The 26,621-nt window shown below is 40.7% G+C and overlaps 2 protein-coding genes and 1 long non-coding RNA gene across 3 annotated transcripts in view; 2 read left to right on the forward strand and 1 right to left on the reverse strand.

The window, feature by feature from the left end:
• The window catches only part of HSD17B11 (hydroxysteroid 17-beta dehydrogenase 11), a 38,009-nt gene extending 18,375 nt beyond the window's left edge, over window positions 1–19,634 (reverse strand). The window contains exons 1-4 of the mRNA XM_059375601.1: window positions 19,248–19,634; window positions 12,516–12,623; window positions 9,836–9,967; window positions 8,793–8,899 (exon numbers count right to left, since the gene is read on the reverse strand). Of these exons, the coding sequence (XP_059231584.1) occupies window positions 8,793–8,899; window positions 9,836–9,967; window positions 12,516–12,623; window positions 19,248–19,457 (557 nt within the window). The 5' untranslated portion in view covers window positions 19,458–19,634. The remainder of the gene's footprint in view (window positions 1–8,792; window positions 8,900–9,835; window positions 9,968–12,515; window positions 12,624–19,247) is intronic.
• Window positions 19,635–23,529: 3,895 nt separating this feature from the next.
• Window positions 23,530–24,805, forward strand: LOC132013951 (uncharacterized). The gene is made up of 3 exons (XR_009403177.1): window positions 23,530–23,637; window positions 24,429–24,616; window positions 24,734–24,805. It is a non-coding gene; the product is annotated as an uncharacterized LOC132013951 (long non-coding RNA).
• Window positions 24,806–25,678: 873 nt separating this feature from the next.
• LOC132025834 (small ribosomal subunit protein eS19-like) lies at window positions 25,679–26,451 on the forward strand. The gene is made up of 2 exons (XM_059413650.1): window positions 25,679–25,702; window positions 26,041–26,451. Exons 1-2 carry the CDS (start codon window positions 25,679–25,681, stop codon window positions 26,407–26,409), a joined length of 393 nt encoding a protein of 130 aa, XP_059269633.1. The 3' UTR covers window positions 26,410–26,451.
• The last annotated feature ends 170 nt before the right edge of the window (window positions 26,452–26,621 follow it).

Consider the following 26,621-nt stretch of genomic DNA (forward strand, 5'->3'; position numbering starts at 1 on the left):
TCATTAAATATTCATTGGGGTGATTTTTTTTTTTAACATCTGTCCTTCATACTTTTACTATAAGTTTCATGATTATTTTGGTTTCCAATAAATCCCCAGGGCCTAACACAGTGCTTGGCTTATCATAGCTGCTCAATAAATATTTGTCAAACAAATGAATCAAAATGCAAAGCACTTCTTATCATTACAGCTTCTTCATTTGGGAAGAGAAGAAAAGTAATCATATTCTTTTTTTTTTTTTAAAGATTTTATTTATTTATTTGTCAGAGAGTGAGCGAGCACGAGCACAGGCAGACAGAGTGGAAGGCAGAGTCAGAGGGAGAAGCAGGCTCCCTGCGGAGGGCAAGGAGCCCGATGTGGGACTTGATCCCAGGACGCTGGGATCATGACCTGAGCCGAAGGCAGCTGCTTAACCAACTGAGCCACCCAGGCATCCCAAAGTAATCATATTCTAAGCAGGTATTATTTTTCTAATTAGGTTTTTTAAAAATACCTTTATTGAGAATTAAATTCATGTATCATAATCTACCCATTTGAAATGTACAATTCAATGTTTTTTGGAATCTGACATTATTTTAATTTTTAAAAATTGTGTGAAAATATATATAACAAAATTACCCATTTTAATCACTTTAAAGTGTGTAGTTTGGGGCCATTAATTACCAGATTATTCTTCTGTAAGTTTGTATTTATTAGCGATTATACAAAGTAGTTGTAAATTCTTGCCAATTAACCTGTGCTTTGGAAAATACAAACCTGTGGAAAGTTCCCTCAACTTTTTTTTTTTTTTAGAACTCACACATATACTGAAAACTTAAAAGATGGCTAGATTTACTTACGTAAGATATAAACCTTACCTTGAAAAGACACAAAAATAATCATATGTAAAACTGATCACTGTCAGACACTGTCCTTAGTTATTCAGATGTATTATTGCATTGAATCTCCACAACGACTCTTTGCAATAGCTGTGACTATGATGCCCATTTACCAGAAAGGAAATTGAGGCACTGGGATGGGGGAGCTGGTTGGATATAATCTGAAGCTACCCCTGGTTGCATACACAGGGTAGGGAGGCCAAAGAAAGAGGCAGACCACTCTGTATCGGTGGGTGGCAGGCTTAATAAGCAAGGGAACTTGGGACACTCATCTTGCGCAGATGTAAGGTGAGTAGATTCCCACACCACCAGCCAGAATCTTTAAATTTTATATAGAGGCCTTAACTGGGTTCAGCATATATACCATTCAGATGGTCTTGACACCACTTTTCTTTTCTTTCTTTTTAATGATTTTTATTTGTTTATTTGCAAGAGAGAGTGTGAGAGAGAGAGAGAGACCACAAGCAGGGAGAGTGACAGGAGAGGGAGAAGCAGACTCCCTGCTGAGCAGGGAGCCTGATGTGGGACTTGATCCCAGGACCCTGGGATCATGTTCTGAGCTGAAGGCAGACACTTAACCAATTGAGCCACCCAGATGTCCCTCAACACCACATTTCTATCTCAAGGCTGTGTCCTTAAGGCAGCTTTTGGGAACCAGGAAGGCAGTTGGATACTGTTACAAGGACAGGGCGGTGTGGAGGAGCCTACAACTGCCTACGTCCAGCTCCGCAGGTCACGGCTTCTGGACGAGCTCCCTCAACAGGGTTACAGGACTTGCCTAAAGACACAAAACAAAGTGGTAGAATCGGGCTTTAAAATTGAGCCAATAAACCAGGCCCCTCTATAAGATGCACTCTAAACCTCATTAGCTCCCGCCCTAGTTAAGAGGCAAATGACAAACTGGTAAAGCAGTTGCAACAGGTAAGCCATGGGTAAGGGTTAATACAGGGAACTTTGTAAATGAGTAAGACAGTACTCTAGTTGATAAGCGGCTGAAGGACATTAGCAGGAAAGTCACAATATAAAAATACCAATGGGTGTATGCATATAAAAATGTGTTATTTTAGGAATAAAATAAACACAAACTAAAACAAGTTGGGGGGGCGCCTGGGTGGCTCAGTCGTTAGGCATCTGCCTTTGGCTCGGGTCATGATCCCAGGTTCCTGAGATCAAGCCCTGTATCAGTCTCCCTGCTTGGCAGGAAGCCTGCCTCTCCCTCTCTCATTCCCCCTGCTTGTGCTCTTTCTCTCCCTGCCTCTCTCTCTCTCTCTGTCAAATAAATAAATAAGATCTTTAAAAAAAATAAATTGAAAAGATAAATAAAATAAGATGGGATTTTTGCCTAGCAGTAATGGTGAGGATATGAAGAAATTTTTGTTAGAGTTGCTTTTCAAAGTACAGAATGTTTTCATTTTAAATCATTGAACTAGGAATCTTTTCTCTTTAAGCCTTCAATATATGTCTAAGCTTAAAAATAAAAATGAAAACAAACAACAACAACAACAAAAACGATGAGAGAGGACTTTCCACAGCTTTCTATTTTCCAAAGCACAGTTCCAAATTGGCAACTTTTTCTGGAAGGCAATTGGGCAAACGGTATCAAATTCATTAAAAATACACCATGCTCTTAGATCTAGTCCTTTGTCTTACAGGTATTTATCCCAAAGAAATAATCGGTCATGTTCCTAAAGATTTATATTCAAGGTTAGTCTCTGGGATTTATAGTTCATGAAGGCCAATAGGTGGAGACCATTTTAAACGTGGGGAGTGGGGGCGCCTGGTGGCTCAGTGGGTTAAAGCCTCTGCCTTTGGCACGGGTCATGGTCCCAGGGTCCTGGGATCAGGCCCCGCATCGGGCTCTCTGCTCCGTGGAGAGCCTGCTTTCCCTTCTCTCTCTGCCTGCCTCTCTGCCTCCTAGTGATCTCTGTCTGTCAAATAAATAAAAATCTTAAAAGGAAAAAAAACAAACATGTGGAGTGGAAAGCTGTTTGTTTTTGCCCTTTGGTATTCTTATTTCCTTATTCTGGAGACCTCACTCTGTCACTAGCCTGCCACAGGTGGCCCCTGTCCAGTGGCTGGATCCACCTGGAGTGATCTCTGCAACTAGAACGTTGGACGGCATTGCTGAGTAATCAAGGCTTTTCCCCCACCTGCTGGCTATATCGCTAAGGGAACTGCCGGTAGCTACCTCACCAGCAGACAGAGGCAGAGAGCCTGCCTGATGCTCTGGAACTACAGAGCGGGGGCGGGGGGGGGACCCCTCTTCTGGTCCGAAGCAGTTTAAGCGTCATGTCCCTCGCAACCGAAAAAGTCCTGACAGATGAACTGTGCAACAATAATGGATAATTTGTACAAACAGTGGTACATATGTGCAGCGGCATAGCATGCAAAAAATGAAAATGACATTGCACATATATGTATTAACATCCAAATGTTCATGTAAAATTTGGGGCCCCTGGGTGGCTCAGTCATTAAGTGTCTGCCTTCAGCTCAGGTCATGATCCTGGGGTCCTGGGATTGAGCCCCACATTGGGCTCCCTGCTCAGTGGGGAGCCTGTTTCTCCCTCTCCCACTCCCCCTGCTTGTGTTCCCTCTCTCGCTGTGTCTCTGTCAAATAAATAATAAATAAAATCTTTAAATTTAAAAAAGTCAAGGGATGCCTGGGTGGCTCAGTTGGTGAAGCTGCTGCCTTTGGCTCGGGTCATGGTCCCGAGGTCCTGGGATCGAGTCCCGCACTGGCTTCTTCTTCTTCTTCTTCTTCTTTTTTTTTTTTTTAAGATTTTATTTATTTATTTGACAGAGAGAGAGATCACAAGAAGGCAGAGAGGCAGGCAGAGAGAGAGGAGGAAGCAGGCTCCCTGTTGAGCAGAAAGTCTGATGCGGGGCTCAATCCCAGGACCCTGAGATCATGACCTGAGCCGAAGGCAGCGGCTTAACCCACTGAGCCACCCAGGCGCCCCCCGCACCAGGCTTCTTGTTCAGTGAGGAGCCTGCTGCTTCTCTCTCTGCCTCTGCCTTCCACTCTGCCTGCTTATACTCACATGCTCTCTCTCTCTCTCTGACAAATAAATAAATAAATAAATAAATAAAATCTTTAAAAAATAAAAATAAAGAAGTTTTAAAAAGCCAAGATTATGCACGTAGATTTTTTTCAATGCTTGACTACATACCTATATTTAAAATGTCCTAAAAAATTATAACAACTGCTAACCATGATTATTTCTGCACGGTAAGACTATGAGTAATTTTTTTCTCTTTTACTAAGTTATATTTTCTGGTTTTTCTTAAGTGAACCAAAAGTGTAGAAGTACATAAAAGCTCAGAGTTAATGATGTTGAGCATATTAAAAGAACTCTGTATTTTTGAACTTCAGATACATATATCTGAATTTTCAGATATATGTATATATGTATATATGAAAGCGAAAAGTGAGTGGATTTTTTCACCTGCACTTTGTAATATTACATCAAATTTCTTATTATTAATAACATGAATATTTCTTATCCCAATCATTCTTTTAAATAACATTTCATTATAAGCTAATAAAGGTCAGGACTTGATTTAGCCACGTCTTCCCACACCAATGACTTTCATGATTGTAAATTGGCTCTTCAAGTTGACAAGATATATTAGCCAGAGTTTCATGGTACTTTTAAATACTTCCTTTTAGGGGTGCCTTGGTGGCTCAGTGGGTTAAGCCTCTGCTTCTGACTCAGGTCATGTTCTCAGGGTCCTGGGATTGAACCCCACATTGGGCTCTCTGCTCAGCAGGGAGCCTGCTTCTCCCCCTCTCTGCCTGCCTCTCTGCCTATTTATGATCTCTCTCTCTCTCTCTCTCTGACAAATTAATAAATAAAATCTTTAATAAAGAAATAAATATTTTCTTTTAAAAGTCCAGATACTTTTGGACAAAATGCTTAGCAAGCAGCCAAAAACATTTTAGAATAGAATTAAAAGGTCAACGTCTCTCACCACAAATCCAGTTCTGTGATCTTGGATTTTTCACATTAATCATTTAAAACTGTTGAACTGTAACTTCAAAATAAATTGCAACCTTTTTTTCCAACATAGGTGATTGGAGCTGTAATAAATTATTTTGCTGTGGGTGTAGCAACTCAGGCCAGTGACAGCTAAAGGCTCCATTACAGGGAAAAGAACTGGGTAACTCCAGGTCCCCTTTCATTTCATCTCAACACTGGGGAGCCAGAATATACAGGATTAGTTTCACGGAGGCAAACCATTCTGGAAGTTAAAATAAGAGGTGGGACTTTGCTGTTTTGTGTAACTACAGGGAAGCAGAATTAGGATGTAACACCAACAGGAACCCTCCTGTTATCGAACACTTACAGGACTCTAGATTCTATCCTAAGTGCATTACATTATATGATTTAAACTTTACAGCATCCTGAGGATTTGGTTAGTTGCTGTGATGAGCTTCTCCTATGGGTGAAGAGAAAATGAAGCACAAAGGAGTAACTTGCCAAGGTCACACATTAGTAAGTGATTGGGTCAAGATTCATAACATATGATCCACAACAGTCCCATCCTGGAAACAACCCAGATATTTCTTTTTTTTTTTCTTTTCTTTTTTTTTTTTTTAATTTGACAGACAGAGATCACAAGTAGGCAGAGAGGCAGGCAGAGAGAGAGAGGAAGGAAAGCAGGCTCCCTGCTGAGCAGAGAGCCCAATGCGGGGTTCCATCCCAGGACCCTGGGATCATGACCTGAGCCGATCGCAGAGGCTTAAACCACTGAGCCACCCAGATGCCCCAACCCAGATGTTTCTAAACAGTAGTATGGATAAATACATCGCTATCTAGTAACCTCGTGCATACTACGCAGGCAAGAAAATGATGAATCCGTGGCTATCAGCAACAGCCAGGACATTCCTAACATACACAGCATGAATCCATGTGTATAAAGATCAAAAGGGGGCAGAATTCATCTGTGGTGTGACAAGTCAATACAAGTCCTTCGAGAACGAGAGAGGGACTGTGGGTTGGGAAGAGTTCTAAGGTCTTGTCCTAATTTTTGGATCTGCCTGGGGGTTACACAGATGTGTCCACATCACAGTAGCTCATTGAGCTGCACATTTATGACCTCTGCATTTTTACCAATCAATGTAGGCTATACTTCAATTAAAAAGTTTATGTTTTAAAAAAGCAGTGTCTCAGTTATATTGCCCAGTTGTTAACAACAACCACCGATAAACACTGCTTTCTGCTGAGAGGAGTCTTCAGTGTGTCTCTGTGAAAGTTCTATCATTGAGCAAAGGCTGAGCAAAAACCAGAGTCAAGTGAATCCAAGACAGCTGCGAACATGAAGGATCACAGACTGCAGCAGCTCGGGCCACGTGCAGCCGAGGAGCCAAAGAAGAGTCCCGCAGGGGCAAGCAAGCCGCCTCTTTCCTCCAAAGCCAGAAATGCACAACGCACTTGTATGCTTGCGACCCTGCCTTTCAGCCCAAAGGGTGCCTTTGTGTGAAGACAAACCTACTCCTCTTCTCAAGTGACTTTACTGCCATCTCCTGGAGAATCTTTCGAGTTTAAAGGGACCCGAACATGAACAGTGCAGCCTAGAATTGTGTAGTCTGCAATCCACACAACTGTGTGTGTCGTTCCTGCTTTGACAAGACTCGGTGAGATCTTTTACTTCTGCTGAAAGTACTACCAATAGGGAACAAAATAAATTTGTTTCTCATGGAAAACACATTCTCTCTTGATTTTCACTGCTGAACATTCAGTGGAGTAGAATCAAGTCCAAATCAAACGAGCTACAGTATTTACTAGGGCAAAGAGAAGGAGAAGGCATGACTGCCTTCCCAGCCCCTGCTGGACTCAGATTCTCTTGGTCTCTAGGAATCTGGCAGGGGAGCAGGGTGTCACGTAGTATCTGAGAAGCAACACCTGCCGCTATCGTTCAACACGTGCAGGAATGCTAAATCGTATCAGCCTCAGAGGGCCAGGGGACCATCACCTAACTTCTAGTGGCCCTGGACCACAGGTCTGTCCTGCGATTGCCTCAGCAGTCCTTTTATCTTTGAGAAAAAAAAACTCAATCCAAGTCTGCGTTGATTTTTAAAACTATTAGAAAACAAACACATGCTAAGAAAGAAAGAAAATATAAATGAATAAAAGGAACAAAATAAAATTACTTATCATTACCAAAGAATAACCACTCTCTGGGTGTGGTCAGAGGAAAATGGCTTGGTATATATGTGTCCTTGGGAACTTATGAAATGCAAGATACAGATCTTTTATACACACACACACACACACACACACACGTATGTATTAGATAAAAACAGATACCCATCCATGCCAATGTTTATAAATTTATATCCATACAACTATATCTGTTGTTTCTAGAATTTACTTACTTACTTAATTCCAAAATGGCAGAAAACAAATTTGAGCATATCTGTACATTTATTTGACAATACATATTATTTGAATATGTAATACAGTAATTCAACATTTTAAGAGTCATTATTTGCTAAAATATAGAAATGGCCAGGCACTGTTGGGGTGTGTGCAATCCGTAGGATCCCCTGGGCTATGGTGGCCTCACTGAGCAATTCTCCACAGTATACAGTGGAACACACCATTCTTGTTACAGTTAAGTTCTTCAGGTATTATAATGGCATGGGTTTTTTTTTTTATTAAGATTTTATTTATTTATTTGAGAGAGAGAGAATGAAAGAGCGCAAGCATGACAGGAGAGAGGTCAGAGGGGGAAGCAGACTCCCCGCCAAGCAGGGAGCCTGATGCAGGACTCGATCCTGGGACTCCAGGATCATGACCTGAGCCGAAGGCAGTTGCTTAACCAACTGAGCCACCCAGGCACCCCGGCATGGGTTTTTAAATGGGTAACTATTGGGGCACCTGGGTGGCTCAGTGGGTTAAAGCCTCTGTTTTCAGCTCAGGTCATGATCCCAGGGTCCTGGGATCGAGCCCCACATCGGGCTCTCTGCTCAGCAGGGAGCCTGATTCCTCCTCTCTCTCTCTCTCTCTGTCTGCCTCTCTGCCTACTTGTGATCTCTGTCTGTCAAATAAATAAATAAATCTTTAAAAAAAATGGGTAACTATTATAATTCTTTTTTTACAACAATTTCACTGTTTGGATGCTTTTACTACTTAGAATTCCAGATTATACTCTTTCTCTTTATACTGTTTTGTTCCCATAAAATTACTTTATTAAAATTTATTATTAACTTTTATTCATGGTACAAAAATATTCCTCTTCTTTTATCACTTCTTGCTGCTAAAAGGGATGAAAAATGCTTTAAGAGCCGGCTTCTAGGAGCACCTAGGTAGCTCAGTCCGTTAAGTGTCTGCCTTTGGCTCAGGTCTTGATCCCGAACTGGGCTCCTTGCTCAGCAGGGAGCCTGCTTCTCCCTCTTGTGCTTGCTCTCTCTCTCTCTCAAGTAAATAAACAAAACATTAAAAAAAAAAAAAAAAAAAAAAAAAGAGGGACGCCTGGGTGGCTCAGTTGGTTAAGCAGCTGCCTTCAGCTCAGGTCATGATCCCAGTATCCTGGGATCGAGTCCCACATCGGGATCCTAGCTTGGCAAGAAGCCTGCTTCTCCCTCTGCCTCTGTCTGCGGTTCTGTTTGCCTGTGCTTGTTCGCGCTCTCTCTCTCTCTGACAAATAAACAAATAAAATCTTAAAAAAAAAATTAAAAAGAAAAAAGAGCTGAATTCTAATTGGATAACTTCCCTGCAGCCACCTCTAGAACGGTCAGCCAGGAGGGGATTAACGGTTGATAATGCTACTGTACAAGAGACTTTGTGCTACTTTCTATTTGGGCAACTTCAAGTTTATCATCATCAATGGTAGTTTTCATTAGACAAGATAAGAAATCACACACAAGTTAAACACAGAAATAAGTTAAGGGAACACAAGCTCACTTACCAATAAGCAAGCAAGAAGGGGACCCCAGTATGCCCAGCTGCTGAAGCCACAGTGACAATATGGCCGTGATTATTCTTCATCATTGCTGGAAGAAATGCTTTTGAAGTCTAGCAATAGTGTTTATGAAGAGAAAAAGATAAACTGTTATTTCTCATTTTCAGACCCATTGGGAATATTTCCAAACAAAACTATATTTTGTTAACATTTTTCCTAGAATAAAGGGGGGATAAAACCAATTAATTGCCAAATGTGGCAAATTAAGGCACCTGGACATGATACCTAGATTGGAAAAACTAAGCAAAGCAGTGGATACTGAAAACTTTGAGAATCCATTTCACTAAAATTGTGAACTTCTAATATCCCCTGAGCCTCTATATCTTTTGCCACTGATGTTTTCTATCATTTCATATATTGAATAGATATAATAACTAGAGTTATCAAAGAATTTATGTATCATGTGAAATTGTTAGAAAATAGTTTGGATATGTCATCAAAATACTGAAATGAATAGCAATCTTCCAGTAGTCACTGAACGGTTCATGCAATAAATATTTATTGAGCACCTACTATGTGACGGGGATTCAAAACATTAAGGCAATGCCCTACATCCTAATAAAGGCAGAATGACAGGCAGATTCATCAGTTATAAAGATGCATTTGGGGGTGACTGGGTGGCTCAGTGGGTTAAGCCGCTGTCTTCGGCTCAGGTCATGATCTCAGGGTCCTGGGATCAAGTCCTGCATCGGGCTCTCTGCTCAGCAGGGAGCCTGCTTCCTCCTCTCTCTCTCTCTGCCTGCCTCTCTGCCTACTTGTGATGTTTCTCTGTCAAATAAAAAAAAAATCTTTAAGATACATTGGGTATCTTTAGCCTGGGTGGCTCAGTCCCTTAAGCCTCTGCCTTTGGCTTGGGTCATGATCCCAGGATCCTGCCCAGGGCAGACACTTAACGGACTGAGCCACCCAGGTGTCCTGAACTCTCCACTTTAAACATAGTCTTTGGGTTTTACAAAAGGGAATGTGTTCATAAAAGAAGTCATACCTACCCAGAAATGTGCAAGTACATTAACTTCAAAAGTCTTTTCAATCTGAGGATCTTGTGTTGCAAACAAATCCGACGTGTAGACGACACCAGCATTATTTACTAAAATACTAACATCTCCAATTTCTTCCTTCACCTTTAAAATTAAGACAATTATCTGCATCATGAAGAATACTGAAGGAAGATTTGCATGCAAGGATTATTAAAGAATTACGTGTTCCTCTATTAGATGTGGGGGGAAAAGTAGTTCTGTAATCTATGTGCCAATATGGAAGAAAGAACCTTTTAATCTTAGCTACTTAGTTTCAAAAGAGCTTCTGTCTGGTTAGGCAGAAGTTTTCTTTTACAATTTAGTCTCTTGACTTTTGCTCTGTTGATTTTACCTTGAGAGGCCTTCGGCTAATAAAAATGTAATCAGTGGCATAAAAAACAAAACAAAACAAAACAAAACAACAACAATAACAACAAAAACCCAGCATTTATTTTTTAAATACTACTTAAAAAGTAAGCAAAAAAATTTTTTTTAATGAGTTGGTAAATGCATGGACTATCTGGGGGTCTACGTAAAACTGATTATGCCATCAAGCTGGTCACACCTTCTATTTCTTTATTTTTGTAGTCACTCCATTCTGTTCCTCGCCAGCCTTCCTCCCGCAGGTGGCAGTTGGCAACGCTGGAATATCTTATCTGATATTTTTACGGTTCTTTGAGTAACTAAGCTTCTTAATGGAGTTACAATGCATTCTGTTATACATTGTGTTCCAAATAAAAACTAACTTCTGTTAGGAGTTATCATATTTAGATAGTGCTGGGGTGTGCTGGGGGACTGAGGGGGAGGTAGCAAATCTCTTGTTAAAGGCTTTCATTGTGTTAAACATTTTGAATGATTTCATTATTTATCTCATTTAATTCTCACAATAATTCTATGAGCTGGCAACTCTGGGTATGTTCACTTTAGAGAGGAGGAACATGATACACAGAATGGCTCCTCCTTGACCAAGGTCACATGATGATTCAAGGTCCCCTGGAGCTGAGACTCTCCCAGATCTATGCACCTCAGAGGCCAAGACAAACCTCAAAGCTCAAACAGAAAGGAGGCCGGGAGGTGGAAAATCCATCAGGACACAGTGTGCCAAATACAGAAGGCTTGTCAGCCAAAAATGAACTTCATCAGGTTGTACTGAAGGTATGGAAGAGTCAAGTTAAGATACTGGGCCCTTGATCAACACTATCTGTACCTACAGCCACATCTCTAGCACGATCTGAAAACCATTGTTCCGAAACATGCCCCTCAGATATGGAGAAGAACAGGACAGGGCGTGTGGCTGCAGCGATGGAGCTGCTGTAATGCGTCCAAACTAGCACGACTGAAAATATAAACCGCTCCTTTATCCTGCTGAAGAATCTGCCCAGAAACACTTGTCCCTTACTTCGTCCTTGAGTTCCCCGTCATCACCTATTGTCTCTCCACAGTGTGACATAAAAATGTCCTGATACTAAAGTGGACACATCAAAATAACTTCCAAATATCTGATCATCACACAGCATGGGGAATATTTTGTTTAAGCATATCGCTTCTCCTTGAGCGATTTCAGTAAAAACATCTGTAGGGTTAAAACACATGGAATGGGTTCAAATAATGAAATCGCCTTTTCCAGAACAGCCTATTCCCAGATAAGTCAAGGAGGGATCACTATGTTCCAGGTACTGATCCAAAAACTTTACATCATTAATTCACTTAATCTTCCTAACAATGCTGTGATCCCCATTTTATAACTGGGGAAACTTAGGCACAGAAAGTTTAAGTAACTCACACTCATATAGCCAGTAGTAACTGGAAGAGTGTACATTTCTCTAAAGGAAAATCATCCTTAATTTAAGTAAAATAGTGACGGTTAAATGCAGATGTTTTTTGTCTACTTAGCTCAGGCCTCACCAGTAATAGAGGCATTAGCTTGAGATACAAGGTTACAATTCAAAATTAGAAGTTAAAAATGTCTGCAAATCTAAAAGTCCCTAAGCAAGGAGGTTCTCACGGCTGGTTCAGTCAGAATCTTTATACTGTAATGGATCAGATTATCCAGGGACAAGGTCCAGGAACGTGTATTTTAAGGAATTCGCTCAGATAATCCTACTGCTTTCTTACTATTGTGACATTCAGTTAACAAGAACATGTATGAATGCATTCAGAGTGAGGCACCATACACAGCACATCTCAGTTGTATATAAGAGAGGCAAATCCTGCTTTACAGAGATCAATCTATCTATGATCAGAGCCTGATAAAGTTAAGTTTATCCTAACTCCTTAACCCAGTTCTTTGGGCGTCTGAAGACCCTGTCAGTGATTTGCAGTGTCATCCATGAATTTACTTGTAGCAGAATCACATGGGTGAGGTGTGGGTATGTGGGGTACTAAACAAGCAGATTCCTGGGCCCAAGCCTTGATCCACGAAAGCAAACCTCGGGGGCGTCATTTTTTAACAGGCTCTCTGGAGGATTCTAGAACACACTGAAGTCTGGGAAACTCAGTTCTAGGTTCTAGTTGTGGGTCCACCACTAGCTGACTGCACAATCGTGGGCAAATGACAAAACTTCTGCTAGTTTGTCTGCATCATGACCCTGTCAGCTCCAGAATCCCTCCAGGCTCTGACATGATCCGATTCTACCCAAATGCAAAATTTCACCTTCTTCGCAGAGCTGTAAATATCTTCTCGGTTACTGCAGTCTACCACAAAGGCATGAGCCTTCGCACCCAGTTTCCGGCATTCAGCAGCTGTGTCCTCAATTCCGTGCTAGAAAAAGCAACAAAAATTTGATAAAGAGAACAACGTAAATGACATGAACATATTATATCAACAGCTGAAAATAAATTAAGGACAGTCAGATTGTCTGAACTAGCGTTGGGCAAGAATTTAACTGGACAGATCTTTGGCAGGGATATAGGTTACATTTTGCTCTTTGTACTCTGACTAGTTTTTTATTTGGAACCAAAGTTAAAGCAAGCTTTTTAAAAGAAGAGAAAAATCTGGGGTGCCTGGGTGGCTTAGTTGATTAAACGGCTGCCTTTGGCTCAGGTCATGATCCCAGAGTCCTGGTATCGAGCCCCATGTTAGGCTCCCTGCTCTGTGGAGAGCCTGCTTCTCCCTCTGCCTGTGGCTCTGCCTACTTGTGCTCTCTCTCTTTCTACCTCTCTGTCAAATAAATAAAGAAAATCTTTAAAAAATAATTTTAAAAAGAACATAAAAATCTTAAGATACTGGTTTTGTATTCACAAATTTTAATACCTGTGAATAGGTGTGGTATGACACACATTGTGATATGACACATTCATATGAATGAATGTGAATGTGTGATAAATACTATCAGGATTTTAAAAAATTTGAGCTTTTTCTTCCATTAAAAACTGTCACTAAAAACTATTTACAAGTATCAATTTTCTAGCTGCAAGATAAAAAGGGGTTAACTCATTCATTCATTCATTCATTCACTCATTCTTTTAACATTTTAATGTGTAGGTCACAGTCATGGTGCTTAGAAAAACCTTACAGAGGTTTGGGGGTTTGGGGAGTAGGAAAAGAATAAGTGAAACAGGAGGATTGGGAGGGAGACAAATCATAGGAGACTCTTAATCTCACAAAACAAACTGAAGGTTGCTGGGGGAGGGGGGTAGGGAGAGGGTGGTTGGGTTATGGACATTGGGGAAGGTATGTGCTATGGTGAGTGCTGTGAAGTGTGTAAACCTGGTGATTCACGGACCTGTACCCCTGGGGCTAATAATACATTATATGTTAATAAAAAAATAAAAAATCATATTAAGAAAAAGAACAACCTTACAGACAGAAATATGAATGAGACAGAGTATTAACCTCAGCAAGCTCACAGTCTAGCAGATACATAAAGGAAGCATAAAATTTTTAGGTAGGACCCATGAAATTGTTATTATGTCGGAATAAAGGACTGAAAGCTGGCAGTTTCATATGGTTCAAACTAATACACTATGGTAAGTATAATAACAAAACAATATACAGAGAGTTATGGGGAACACAGAGGAGGGGCATGAAATACGATTCTAGAACAAAAGGTACCAGGGTGAGTAGAACAGACAGGTAAAGAGAAGGGAGAGAAGGGAGGCAAGAGCAGGCAGGCATAGTGTAAACAAAGGGATGGACAGTAGAAAGGTCCAGTGGGAAAATATTAGCAGACTGGCATTGCTGAGTCATAAAGCTCAAGGTCAGCAGGAGTCCAGATCAAAGGAACATTGTGTGTCATACTAGATTTTATCCAAAAAGTTGGGGAGGATGGGCACTGACTGAATTACAGAATCAGATTTGTATATTATCCTGATTATTTTTGCTAACATATGGAGGACAGATTTTAGGGGTCAACACTGCAGGAAGAGAGAAACATTAGTAGGGAGTTTACAATGATTCAGCCAACAGATGGTAGAAGCTTGAGCTGGGGTACGACTGGAAAGAATGAGAAGAGACTGAGCCTTACAACCTATCTTCAGGCAAACTCAGGAGGTCTTGGCCGCTAGATGAGGAAGGTGGGAAGAACCGAAGCTGAAGCGTTTCCTTTTTAGTTGGAGGAAATGGCGACATAGTGTTGCAACAGTCAGATGGAAGTCACAAGGAGAGCGGATCTGAGAAAAGGAATGATGACAAGCCCAGTGTGGAGTGTTGATTTTGTCACCTGAAGTTCATAATTAGACCTTAGGGGTTCTGTTTTCATTTTTCTTTCTTTCTTTCTTTTTTTTGTTTCCATTTGTGCTTGTTTGTAGGTTTGCCTTCACCAGTTTTGTAGATTTTTCATTGTAAAGAATGCCTCAAACCATACCTTGGACTGAGGGTTAGTCCGTGAGCTCTGCAAGCCAAGAAATTACCGTCAACTAACGCACAAGTGGACAGACTTACTACATTTACCCACAGAGAGAATGGCAGAGCAGAACAGTAGTGTGCAAATTTGCTGGTAAACTTGAACTCCTCTTGCAGGAAAACCCAAATCTGGACGGTTATGGAAAAAATTCAGTTTGCTCAGTGAACTTACTGTGTGACAGTAAAAGGAAATAGGGTGTTTTCCCTTTTGCTGAAATCTCTCCCACAAACTGCTGTTTGTCCTCTGATGAGGAGCCCTTATTCCCCAAAGGACATTGGAACATCTCAAGTAAACCTTATGTTGCCCTCCTGAACCTGACAGGCAGCTTCTGGCCCCTTCCTTTGAAAGTATAATTTCATTAATGTAGTATATACACATGATGGAATATTATTCAGCCTTCAAAAGGACCAAAATGCTGCCACATTCCACAGCATGGATGAACCTTGATGATCTTAAGCTTGGTGAAACAAGCCAGATACAAAAGGACAAATATTGCATAATTCTAGCTACATGAGATACCTAGCATAGTCAAATACACAGACACAGAAAGAAGAATGGTGGTTGCCAGGACCTGGGGAGTAACTTTAGTGAGTACAAAGTTCCATTTTGTGATGACGAGAAAGTTCTGGAGACAGATAGCAGAGATCATTTCGTAACAATGTGAATGTAGTCAACACAACTAAACTGAAACTTAAAAATGTTAAAATGGAAATGTTTATGTAATACATATTTTACTGCAATAAAGAAAGTTTTAAAAGTATAGGGTACTGTTTCTTTGGGTATTCACAAAATTCAGTCCTTAATTGAAACAAAGGCTACATAAAGCTCCATTTGCCCTTTATTCCATTGGTGGAGATTTGCTTAGTGCTGGTCTCTCTGTCAATGGGCAGAATGTGTAGCAACAAACATACCCGTACTTTACATCTGCAATCATGCTTTTGCCCATTCCCCTGGTCTTCCTCACTTAGGGCCAAGGTCTGCACTCCGTACCTCCTGAACTATGCAGCAAATTAAAGTTGGAAATCATGCCACAAAAAATTTTAGACAGTCTCCATATTCATTTGGTGAGAAATAAAAAGTGGACCCTTAAAATTCTTCTCAGCACAATGGACCTGCTCATCATTCTTCAACACTTGCCTTTTAACCTTTTTCCTAATGTGCTGTACTCAGTCTCAATTTTTAATCCTGGGCTCTCTCTCAAGACTTTACTTACCCTTCTCGGCCCTCTTATCCCTGCAACTAAAGCTCTCTGCCCATTACTTAGACGACTAAACGTCTACATGTTTTTCCGATTGTTTCCAGTGCTTTTTTCATTCATTAATTCACTTTTCCATCTGATAAATAGTCTTTGAATATATTATAGGTGCTCCCCACTTGCTATAAATCTATCTTCACAAATCCATCTAACCAGGCATGGGGGTGAGACTGGTCAAGAAATGTGATTATCTACATAAAACATTAAAAAATTCATGGTGCCCGTCTCAGTCAAAACACGAAGCTGAAGCTACCATGAATCCCTCCCTAAATTCAAGTTCCTTTTCTGTGGACTTCCTGATGAATAGGAAATGTCAGCCCTCCTCCTGAGAAGGATATCTTTAGGCATTGCTATCCTTGCAGCTTGACTTAATCTGAGAAATTTGTCTCTGGAGATAATTTGTCTTTGAACCCTGGGGCAGAGGCGGGGGAGGGGAAGAATTTGATCTGGCCCCTCCCTGCCCTTCCAAGGGGATCTGAAAACAATCTGAAGCATTCCTCTTTTTCACTCATTCTCCCCAGTCACCAACCCCAAAGTTGGACAGCTCTAGCTTCTGCTGCCTGGACTGCTTGAAATTTCCACCCTTACTCTCCGTGCCCAGTCAGGTTTAGTGGTTCTCACACTTTCATAATTTTAAAACCTGTAGAATTTCAGTAACAGTGGACCGCAGCATATATACTGAACTAGGGCTGCCCATCTTTTTATTTAGCCAAGTAAGGACATTAATACCAACACAGAAACTACCAGTTAGTATCGTTGTAATTTCACTAAATATATGGTATATTTCAGCCACAAAACAAGTGGGGATAACCTTAAAATAATAGATGGCTTATTTAAATGAGATGAATTTAACATAATAAATCCTCACTACACTGTCCTTAATTTTCTGACCACTTCCGCTACTACTTCCTGGTCTGCAAAACCAGCATCATCTCTGGCCTGGATTACCACCAGTCTCCTAACTGCTCTTTCCCCCTGCAACCCAACAGCCTAGAATCTGGCTCAAAACCTTCCACTGGTTCCCCCAGGAAAAGCCCAAGCACAAACAATAGCTGCCAGGAACCTTGATGATCAGGAAGTGCTGCTGAAGTTTCTGGACCTGTGCTGTCTCATAAAATACAATGTGAGCCACATACTTAATTTTAATTTTTCTAGTAGCCACACTTGAAAAAATAGCATTAAGAAGTGTATTTTATTCAACTTAATATACCTAAAATATTATTTTGGAATATTTGTTATTATTACAAAATACTGTATTTCAACATGTAATCTACATAAAAGTTGTTCGTAAGATACTCAGCATTCCTTTTTTCCATACTGTCTTTGAAATCCTGGGTGTAATAACATCGACAGCACATCTCAATTCAGAGGAGCCACATTTCATAGGCTCAACAACCATTCAGTGGTTAGTAGCCACAACTATACTGAAAAGCACAGATCTAGATTTTTCTTTTATTTCTCTCCCTTCCCTCACTCAGTGCCATGCTCTGCATCTGCTGATCCTGCAGAGATACGTGAGGGGCTGCCTGCCTCTTCTGATTTTGACTCAACTATCTCCATCTCAGGAGGCTTTCTGTGTAAGCTCAACATGTTCCTCCCTGTCCCACCCCCAACCACCACCATACAGGAGTCCTTACCCCCTTTCATATTTTACTTTTCTTTATACTTACCACCTTCTAGCAATTGCATAATTTATTATACAGCATATCTTATTTACTGTCCCTTGTTCATGAAGTTTGTGTTTTTCTTACTGCTGTGTCCTTAGATCTGCATTAGAACAGTGCCTGACACATAGTAGGCACTCAGTAAATATTTGTTGAATTAAATGCACTCCATTCCAAATCAGAGAAAATTTTGTATGAAAGAGCAGAGGGCATTGGGAGCCAATAACACAGATGTGTAACCTAATTCTTAGCCCTAAGTCCTGCAATGTTAGCTTAAACTTCACTTTGTGAATGGATAGTAACTAACGTGTTATTATCCAGACCATATACCAGACACTGCTAAACACTGCTAGACACTACGGGTACTCTTTGGTATAAGTCTCCCACGCCTTTAAGGTAAGTACTGTTATTTCACCCATTTTGCAGGAAAGGAATCTAAAGCTCTAGAAGTCAGAAGGCAGCTTATGAAGAGGTGGAGGGCTCCGCGGACTGTGACCTACCTCCATGCCTGACATTCACCACCGATGACCGCATCAGACTAGACTGGGCCTCCTTTGTATCTTCCATTGCATGTATAATTATTTAAAGTCTATTTTCCCTACAAGATTGTTTGCCTGCTTGCTCTGTCCTTACTATCCCGCAACAGATACTCAATAAGGACTTGCTGATTGCTATCTCAATAATCCACTCACTGGGAGGACTCTTATTAATGGCCCATTCCCCGAATTTTTGTTTACAGCTACAGTGCTGGATATTGACTAATGGGTAAGAGATGGCTTTTCAGGCCTTCAGGTGCCTCACAGAAATCCCTCTGTACATCTAACACTGGCCATGTAAAAGGTTAGATTCTAAATCCTCCTCTTTTCCTTAAGCCTACACCTTTATTCTTGTAAAACATTATGTATACTGAAGAGTGTTTCCTTTTATTTTTATTAAAAGATTTTTTTGTTTCATTTTACTTTTTTAAGTAAACTTGATGCCCGACATGGGGCTGGAACTCAACAACCCTGAGATCAGGAGTCCCACGCTCTCCTAACTAGCCAGCCGGGTACCCCAAAGAGTTTTTTTTTCTTTTATATTGTTTTTAAAACATGATTTTATATTGTTTTATAAAATCAATTTTATATTGTTTTATATTGTTTTTCTTTTATATTGTTTTTAAAACATGATTTTAAGAATTATTTTTTGGCAATTGCTATGATACAGTAATGTTCTTTTCTGTTGGGTATCTTTTAAACCCAATCAGCCCAGTAACGGCAAGTAGGATTTTTCTCTTAATAGGTTCAAAGTTCTTAATAGGCTAACTTAAAACCATTACTCTTTCCATTTGTTTAAGATAGAGGATCAGTGAAATCAGGCTCTGGAGGAGATCACAAATTCTTTTCTGGGCAAAAGTAAGAATACATTTACAATGCAAAATTAGTGATGGGTAGTAACCGCGAATCTTATATCCTCTAGGTCCATTTATCCTGTAATCATAAACATTAATGGATCTATAAAATGCCAATAGTCATTTTCTTCTCCCTACTTCATAGAGATGCTGTCCGGGCTTGTTGCCTACAGAATGCATCCATGACTACAATTAAAGGTGCCAGAAGGTAAAACACAGGAAGCATGATTACCTTATTTATATCCCAAAGAACCAGTTTGCTTTTACGTTTGGCAAATTCATAGGCAGTTAGTCTCCCAATTCCGTGTCCAGCTCCAGTAATCAGGACGATTTCCCCAGTAACTGATTTTCTCTTCTTAGGAATAAAACGCTTCAGGAGAGACTCTAAGGTGAAGATGACGAGTAAAGGCAGAAGCTGGAGGCACTGCAGAAAGAATTTCATCCTTTCGGTTGTCGTGAGCTGTGGGCGCGCTTCCTTCCCCCAGTCCCTCCAAACTGCTTCTGGGGGGTGGTTCCGTCACACACCCGCGAGCACAGAAGCAGGGCAAGGAAGGGCTCCTTTTATCCGAGAGAAACAACTCTGAGACCGTTCCTTCCGCTGGGCTGGGCTTGGTTAGGTCTTTCACAATTGGCTCGGGCTGCAGTGCGGAGCGGCCGCTCGCCCGCTCAGAAATCTGGGAGGGACAAAGTCCAGAGGAGGGCACGGCTTCGCGGTCCGCTCGGCTTTGACCCACTACCTCGGGGTCTGGCGAGCCGACCTTCGGGGCACAGCTCCCGCTTGTTTTCCTAAATGTGGTAATTCCTCTCCAAGTTCCAAAGATAGCTGGCAGTGTCCGCAGTCCAGATGCTTCTTTGAAACTTGATGCTCACCATTAGCGAAGGGATGCAAATGCAGCTTCCCGTCTTAAAAGGAACGTGGGGAGAAGGTCAGTTGTTCCGCAAGCCCCCGCTCCCCCACCCCGAGATCTTAGGTCTCACATTTTAGTTTGAACTAAACGCGATTTCTGGAGGGCACAGAAAACGTTGTCCTTTCAAGGGCAGCGATAATCAAGGGCCAGGAAAAATCGTATCATACCATCCTTACGACCCTTGTTTCGACAAGGAAGAGCAGTATATTTGGATAACCTTTTTCACTCAACCTGTTGCAATTTGTGGGAACAAAAAACACAACGTATCACACTTATGTAATTGTATCTTTATCCAGGTTAATAAATCACTACTTCCAGAATGAATAATAAAATAGAAAATCACCTTGCATAAAGATGATCTTGATAGTCATTCAAATTGTGTGACCCTGCAGTGCTTGGAAAGAGATTTCTGCCATGTGGATGACTGCCGATCACTTTATATTTAAGAGGCAGGAAAATCACAAAGAAAATGAAGTTCATAAAGAATTCATACATCTATCATCTACAACTGTTTCTTATGGTTTTCAAATCCAAGTTTACAATAGTACAAATACTTGCATAGAAAGTTTCCGTTTCCAGAGCTTTTTTTCCACATATATTGTCTCATTGGATTTTTTAAAGGGGCTCTTAAAAAGTAGAGAAGAAAACTGTTTATCTCCCTATCTTATAAATGAACAGATCAGCTGGATTAACTTTTTAAAGCTCCCTCAACAAATAAATGCATAACTGGGGCTAGGGACAGGTTCAGTGTTTGTCAGAACTTTTTGTCCAAGATCTATGGGAAGAAAATACACTTTATATGTGTATGTGTGTTTGCTTTCATATATGTTGACTTTCATATATGTAAACTCTGTCTCTAATATTTTTTATTAAGCAAATTGTATTTGGAGGACCTGACTGGCTCGGCTGAGAGACCATGTGATGCGGGAGTTCAAGCCCCACCTTGGGTGTGGCGATCACTTAAAAAAATAAAATCCTAAAAAAAAAAGAAAGAAAATTGTATTTAAAGACAACCATGTAGTTTTTTAAAAAATTTATTTATTTGACAGATCACAAGTGGGCAGAGAGGCAGGCAGAGACAGAGAGGGGGAAGCAGGCTCCCCACTCAGCAGAGAGCCCGATGCGGGGCTCAATCCCAGAACCCTGGGATCATGACCTGAACTGAAGGCAGAGGCTTTAACCCACTGAGCCACCCAGGTGCCCACGAATAGGCATTATGCCAAGTGTTTCACATATAGTCACAGTTCATTTTACCCTCTCAGCACTCTAAAGAAGTAGCTTCAATGGAATGTCTATTTCATGAATAAAGAAACAAAGGATTAAGAGAAATAAGTAGATCACCTGAGGTCATAGTATAAATGGTTGAGCTGAATTTAGATCTAGGCCATTATCACTATGCTATGTTGCCTTTTTTCTTAGGGCAAAGAAGAAAAGCCAAGCCACCGCTAAATCACTTTGAAAAATTCAAAAGGATTAAAAACTATTACTCATAATACCTTTTATTGTTCATAACTCCTACAGCATTCATAACACCTCCCCCTTATACCGTTAGAGTACAGCCATTAAAACAAGGATTTTATTTGTTGATTTTAGAGAGCAAGCACGTGCCAGGGTGTGTGTGTGTGTGTGTGTTGTAGTAGGGGAGGGAGAGAGAGAATCCTAAGTGCAGAGCCTGACTTGGGGCTCAATCTCAGGACCCTGAGATCACAACCTAAGGTGAAATAGAGTCAGATACTCAACTGACTGAGCCACCAGGCACTCTTAAAACTAGGATTTTGAATTCCTGCCAACTTTTTATTGGCTATGTGATAGCTGGTTAATTACTTATCCTTTCCTGAGTTCTCAGTTAATTCATCTGTAAAATGGATACACTAGCAGCTTGGTTGAGTAAATGAGATATTTCAAAAGCACAGAGCTGACATCTTACATACAAATATACTTAATGAATGATAGCTACTACTGTATTTTAACCAATCATAAGTAAGAGTTTATGTTTGCCAGGCTGGCTCTGTAGAGTCCTAGTGGATTCAGAAGGAAAGGCCACCATACTTTGCAATTACATAGGCCAGTTAAGAACTTTTCCCTGTTACTTTAAAGAACACTGAGGAAGAACATTCAGAAATGATTGCCAGACTGTGCTAAAGGAGATGTTCCAATAGTTTTTCAGTCATTCTAGGATAGAATGTCCTTCATACTTGGCTCTGACATTTGATTTTTAGAGCTGGAGGGATTTAAATGTTAGCTTGTTCAACCACATTTTTTTTAAAGCAATGAATCTATGAATTCAAAGTAAATAATATATCTGGTTCAACATATAAAAATATGTAAAATAAAAATGGTTATATAGTATACAAATATATAACTATTTTTATATATTTATAAATTATTATGCATATATATTATATATATGCAAATATATAAAATAAAAATGGTTCGACAAGCCACCTGGATGGCTCAGTCTGTTAAACGTCTGTCTTTGGCTCAGGTCGTGATCCCATGGTTCTGGGATCAAGTCCCACATTGTGCTCCCTTCTCAGAGGGGAGTCTGCTTCTCCCTCTGCCCCCCATTTGTTCTCTCAATACCACTTTTGCTCTCTCATTCAAATAAATAAATAAAATCTAAAAAAAAAAATGGTTCAGCAGGGTTGATGATAAAAACCAATAGTTCTCAGTCCCACCCTGGTCTAGCTCTTCAGATTAAACACTTGCAGCCCTTTTAGTTGTCTCTTGTACAGTTGACATCTATGCTCCCAAGAAAGGCTTACAGTGTCATTTCTTAATACTAGACATGATTAATTGATTTTCTTTCATGACAGCTGAGGATATAGTTCACTTATTCTACTCCTAACACCCTTCTCCCTATATATTCCCAATACAATTATGTCACTATTCTCACTACTTTTGTTTGGCCACACTTAAAAAAAAATTTTAATTATTTTTTAAAGATTTTATTTATTTATTTAGCAGAGAGAAAGAGAGAGAGAGAGAGAGAGCTCAACCAGGGGGAGCCAGAGAGGGAAAAGCACCTGGGATCCTGAACTGAGCCAAAGGCAGAGGATTAACGGACTAAGCCACCAGCCTTTCCTGTTTATATTTAAAACTTGTACACTTTTTATGTCTTATTCCTGCCCCTGTATGATGAAACTTCTGGCTTCCCATTCTGTTAAAGTAGGGTAAGCCCTATTGTTTTCCTCAGCTGTCCATTCCTACTTTGTCATATCTGGTTTACTTTCATATTTTCAGGACTGATCATATCTATATTTTGTAACTATAACATTTTCAGTGCTTGGTATATGTTGATTCTGAAAGCAAAAATCAACAGATAACATTTACATTCTTATGACTAAATAGTGGTCTTCCTCAGCAAGAGGCTGCTATTAGACGAACTGGGGCAGACTGGACTAGAAGAAATCAGAGTCAAAACTATTCATCCTTGGCCTTTATGAAGAATGAGGCGGCATAATGTCAAAGCAAAAACTCTAAAGTTAGGTTGGAATTCCAGCTGTCACTCTCTAGTTGTGGGATTTTCAACAAGTCATTTAAATTCTCTGTTTAAATTTCCTTCAACATGCATTAACTTATTAAGAGACAGGACGGGTGGCTGATTGAAAGAACACAAAAGATACTAAGAAAAGACTTACCATAAGGGAAAGAGAAAAGTAGGCTACTTCTGACCCAGGAGATTATGGAAAAGGAGAGAGGACAGCAGTAGAGGTAAGTATTAAGAGTCTAGTAACAAGACTTCTCATTCCAACCTTTATTGCTATGTTGCTGTTTATCTAGTTTCAACTTCTATAATGCCTACTTCTCCATGTTTTGAGGAATAAAGTTTGGTACAATGTTAATGCCTTTCCATTGCACTTGGGATAAACTGCTAATTCCTTACCATAGCCTATAAGACCTTTTGTGATTTGGTTCTTGGGTCAAGGTTTTTACAGAAAATAAACCTATAGTAGCTTAGTCATAAAGGGGACTATTTTCCTTATCAGCCCAGAAGCAGCCAACGTGGGACTCGTGCAACTACTTGAGGAAATAACAACAACAACAATAAACAAACAACCCCCCCCCCCCCAATCCTCAGGTTTTTTCTTGTACCCTATTCTGTCATCCACGTGTATGGCTTTTGTCATTAGAATCTCAAGATGGCTGCCCCTTCTCTAGGAAATGTGCCCTCCTTTCAAGTGGAATAAAGGAGGGAGGGGAAATTGCAAAGTTAATAAATCACCAGTCTCTTTTGGCCAGGAAAACAATGGCCTTCCCAGAAAGCCCACACGGTAGGCTACCACATTCATCTCATTGGCCAGGAAAGGATCGTGTGGCCCCCTTAGCTGCCATACGGGGTAAGCTTTTTTTTTTTTTTTTAAAGATTTAAAAAACCCCAAACACCAATTTTATTTATTTATTCAACAGAGAGAGAGAGAAAGGGGGGGGGGGGGGTTGTGACAGAGGGTGAAGCGGGCTCCCCACTGAGCAGTGAGCCAGACGTGGTGCTCCATCCATTCCAGGATCCTGGGATCATGACCTGAGCTGAAGGCAGATGTTTAACCAACTGAACCATGCAGGTGCCCCAACTGGACACATTTCTACATATGACATGGAAGAAAGAAGAATGAATAAATGGGTGTTGGGAAATAGACTGCTGCATCCGACATCCTGGCTACCTCTCTGGATTCACTGCAGATCACACTTTCTGGTAAACTACTATGCCTTAGCGCATTGACCTGTCTATTCCTTGATTATGGCCAAGCTCTTTTCTACCTTAGAGATTTTGCACTTACAGTCCTCTCTGCTTGGAATACTTTCCCCCCAGGTTTTCCAGTGGCTGGCGGCTTCATATCCTTAAATATTTCTCAAGAGTGATCTCAGAAAGACAACTATCATATGATCTCCCTGCTATGAGGAAGTTGAGAAGCAACGTGGGAGTTTGGGGGGTAGGAGAAGAATAAATGAAACAAGATGGGATTGGGAGGGAGACAAACCATAAGAGACTCTTAATCTCACAAAACAAACTGAGGGGGACTGCAGGCAGGGGGGTAGGGAGAGGGTGGTGGGGTTATGGACATTGGGGAGCGTATGTGCTATGGTGAGTGCTGTGAAGTGTGTAAACCTGGCGATTCACAGACCTGTACCCTTGGGGCTAATAATATGTTCATAAAAAATTTTTAAAAATTAAAAAAAAAGAGTGATCTCCTCAGAGAAGTCTTTGCTGACATTCTTCTCCTATAATATAGTTACTCCAGTTTCTATTATTCTTTTATGCAGCAAGTCATCTACTCCCTTCATAACACTTTTCCTAATAGGCAATTCCTAGTTTGTTTAGTTATTTATAGTTCATTTATCTCCCCTAGACAGTAAGTTTCATGAGAGCAGGACCTTGTCTGTCTTTCCACAACTTTATTCCTGGAACATAGACCACTGCTTGGTAAATAGCAATATATAAATATTGTTATGTAATGAAATGAACACAACAAGGGAGAAACAGTTGAAATTATTAATCACTTTTAATTTTAGTATGCCTGAAATCAATTCCGGTAATCACATATATTGCTTTCCTATTAGAAACATTCATTAAGCAGCATCTTTTGCCTATCTCACCAACTATTGAAAGAAGCCCTTAAAGATGGTTTGTGGTTACTAAATAAAAAATTAAATAAAATACAAAAGCCCTCTCTTCTCTCTACTTATGTTCTAATGATACCCACTTTCTTTGGGATTTAGATAAATGGAAGGTAGTATAAAACAGTAAATATTAGAGATGGCATTTCGGTTCTTCCCACGAGTGGGCAAGAGCCATGCTCACTACACTCTAGCACAGTCTAGTAGATGTTCTCAAAGGGTGGAAACTCCCCCCTCCCACACCGAGACCTGCTGTCTGAGCTAACTGTGGTATATCCTACTACTGAGGAGTTGGTTTTGTTTGCATGGCTGCATTAATTCTTTAAGCTAAGTCCATTCCAATCTCTCCTTATGGAATGTAGTTAGAAAACTAGATCTTGAGGAAAGTTCTGTAAGAATAACTGTCTCTCTCCTGTTTCTGGTCAAAGGTTTTGTGCCTTATTTCACTGCCTTATTTCTCTTCTTCCTAATGACTCATTTGTCAGCATACTTATTTCCCAGCATACTGGGAAGCTGAAAGTCCCTGAATGGGTGGACACCATCAAGCTGGCCAAGCATAAAGAGCTTGCTCCCTACGATGAGAACTGGTTCTACACACGAGCTGTTTCCATAGCACGGCACCTGTACCTCCCGGGCGGCACTGGGGTCGGCTCCATGACCAAGATCTATGGGGGATGCCAGAGAAACGGGGTCATGCTTACCCACTTCAGTAGAGGCTCCAAGAGCGTAGCCCGCAGGGTCCTACAAGACCTAGAAGGGCTGAAAATGGTGGGAAAGGACCAAGATGGGGGCCCCAAACTGACACCTCAGGGACAGAGAGATCTGGACAGAATTGCCGGACAGGTGGCAGCTGCCAACAAGAAGCATTAGAACAAATGCTGGGTTAATAAATTGCCTCATTTATAAAAGAAAAAAAAATTAGGGGAGCTAAACATTAAAAAAAAAAAGATTTTATTTATTTATTTGACAGACAGAGATCACAAGTAGGCAGAGGGGCAGGCGGGGAGGGGGGGGAAGCAGGCTCCCCGCTGAGCACAGAGCCCAATGTGGGGCTAGATCCTAGGACCCTGAGACCATGACCT

The sequence above is a fragment of the Mustela nigripes genome, chromosome 1, assembly GCF_022355385.1.
Source record: "Mustela nigripes isolate SB6536 chromosome 1, MUSNIG.SB6536, whole genome shotgun sequence".
Classification (NCBI taxonomy): Eukaryota; Metazoa; Chordata; class Mammalia; order Carnivora; family Mustelidae; genus Mustela; species Mustela nigripes.

What these genes read in the sequence shown, in the direction of transcription:
- LOC132025834 (XM_059413650.1), top strand. Translation starts at nt 25,679, where the DNA reads ATGGCATTTCGGTTCTTCCCACGA. An exon ending in CATTTCGGTTCTTCCCACGA is followed by an intron (nt 25,703 to 26,040) that starts GTGGGCAAGAGC and finishes CTTATTTCCCAG; the next exon opens with CATACTGGGAAGCTGAAAGT.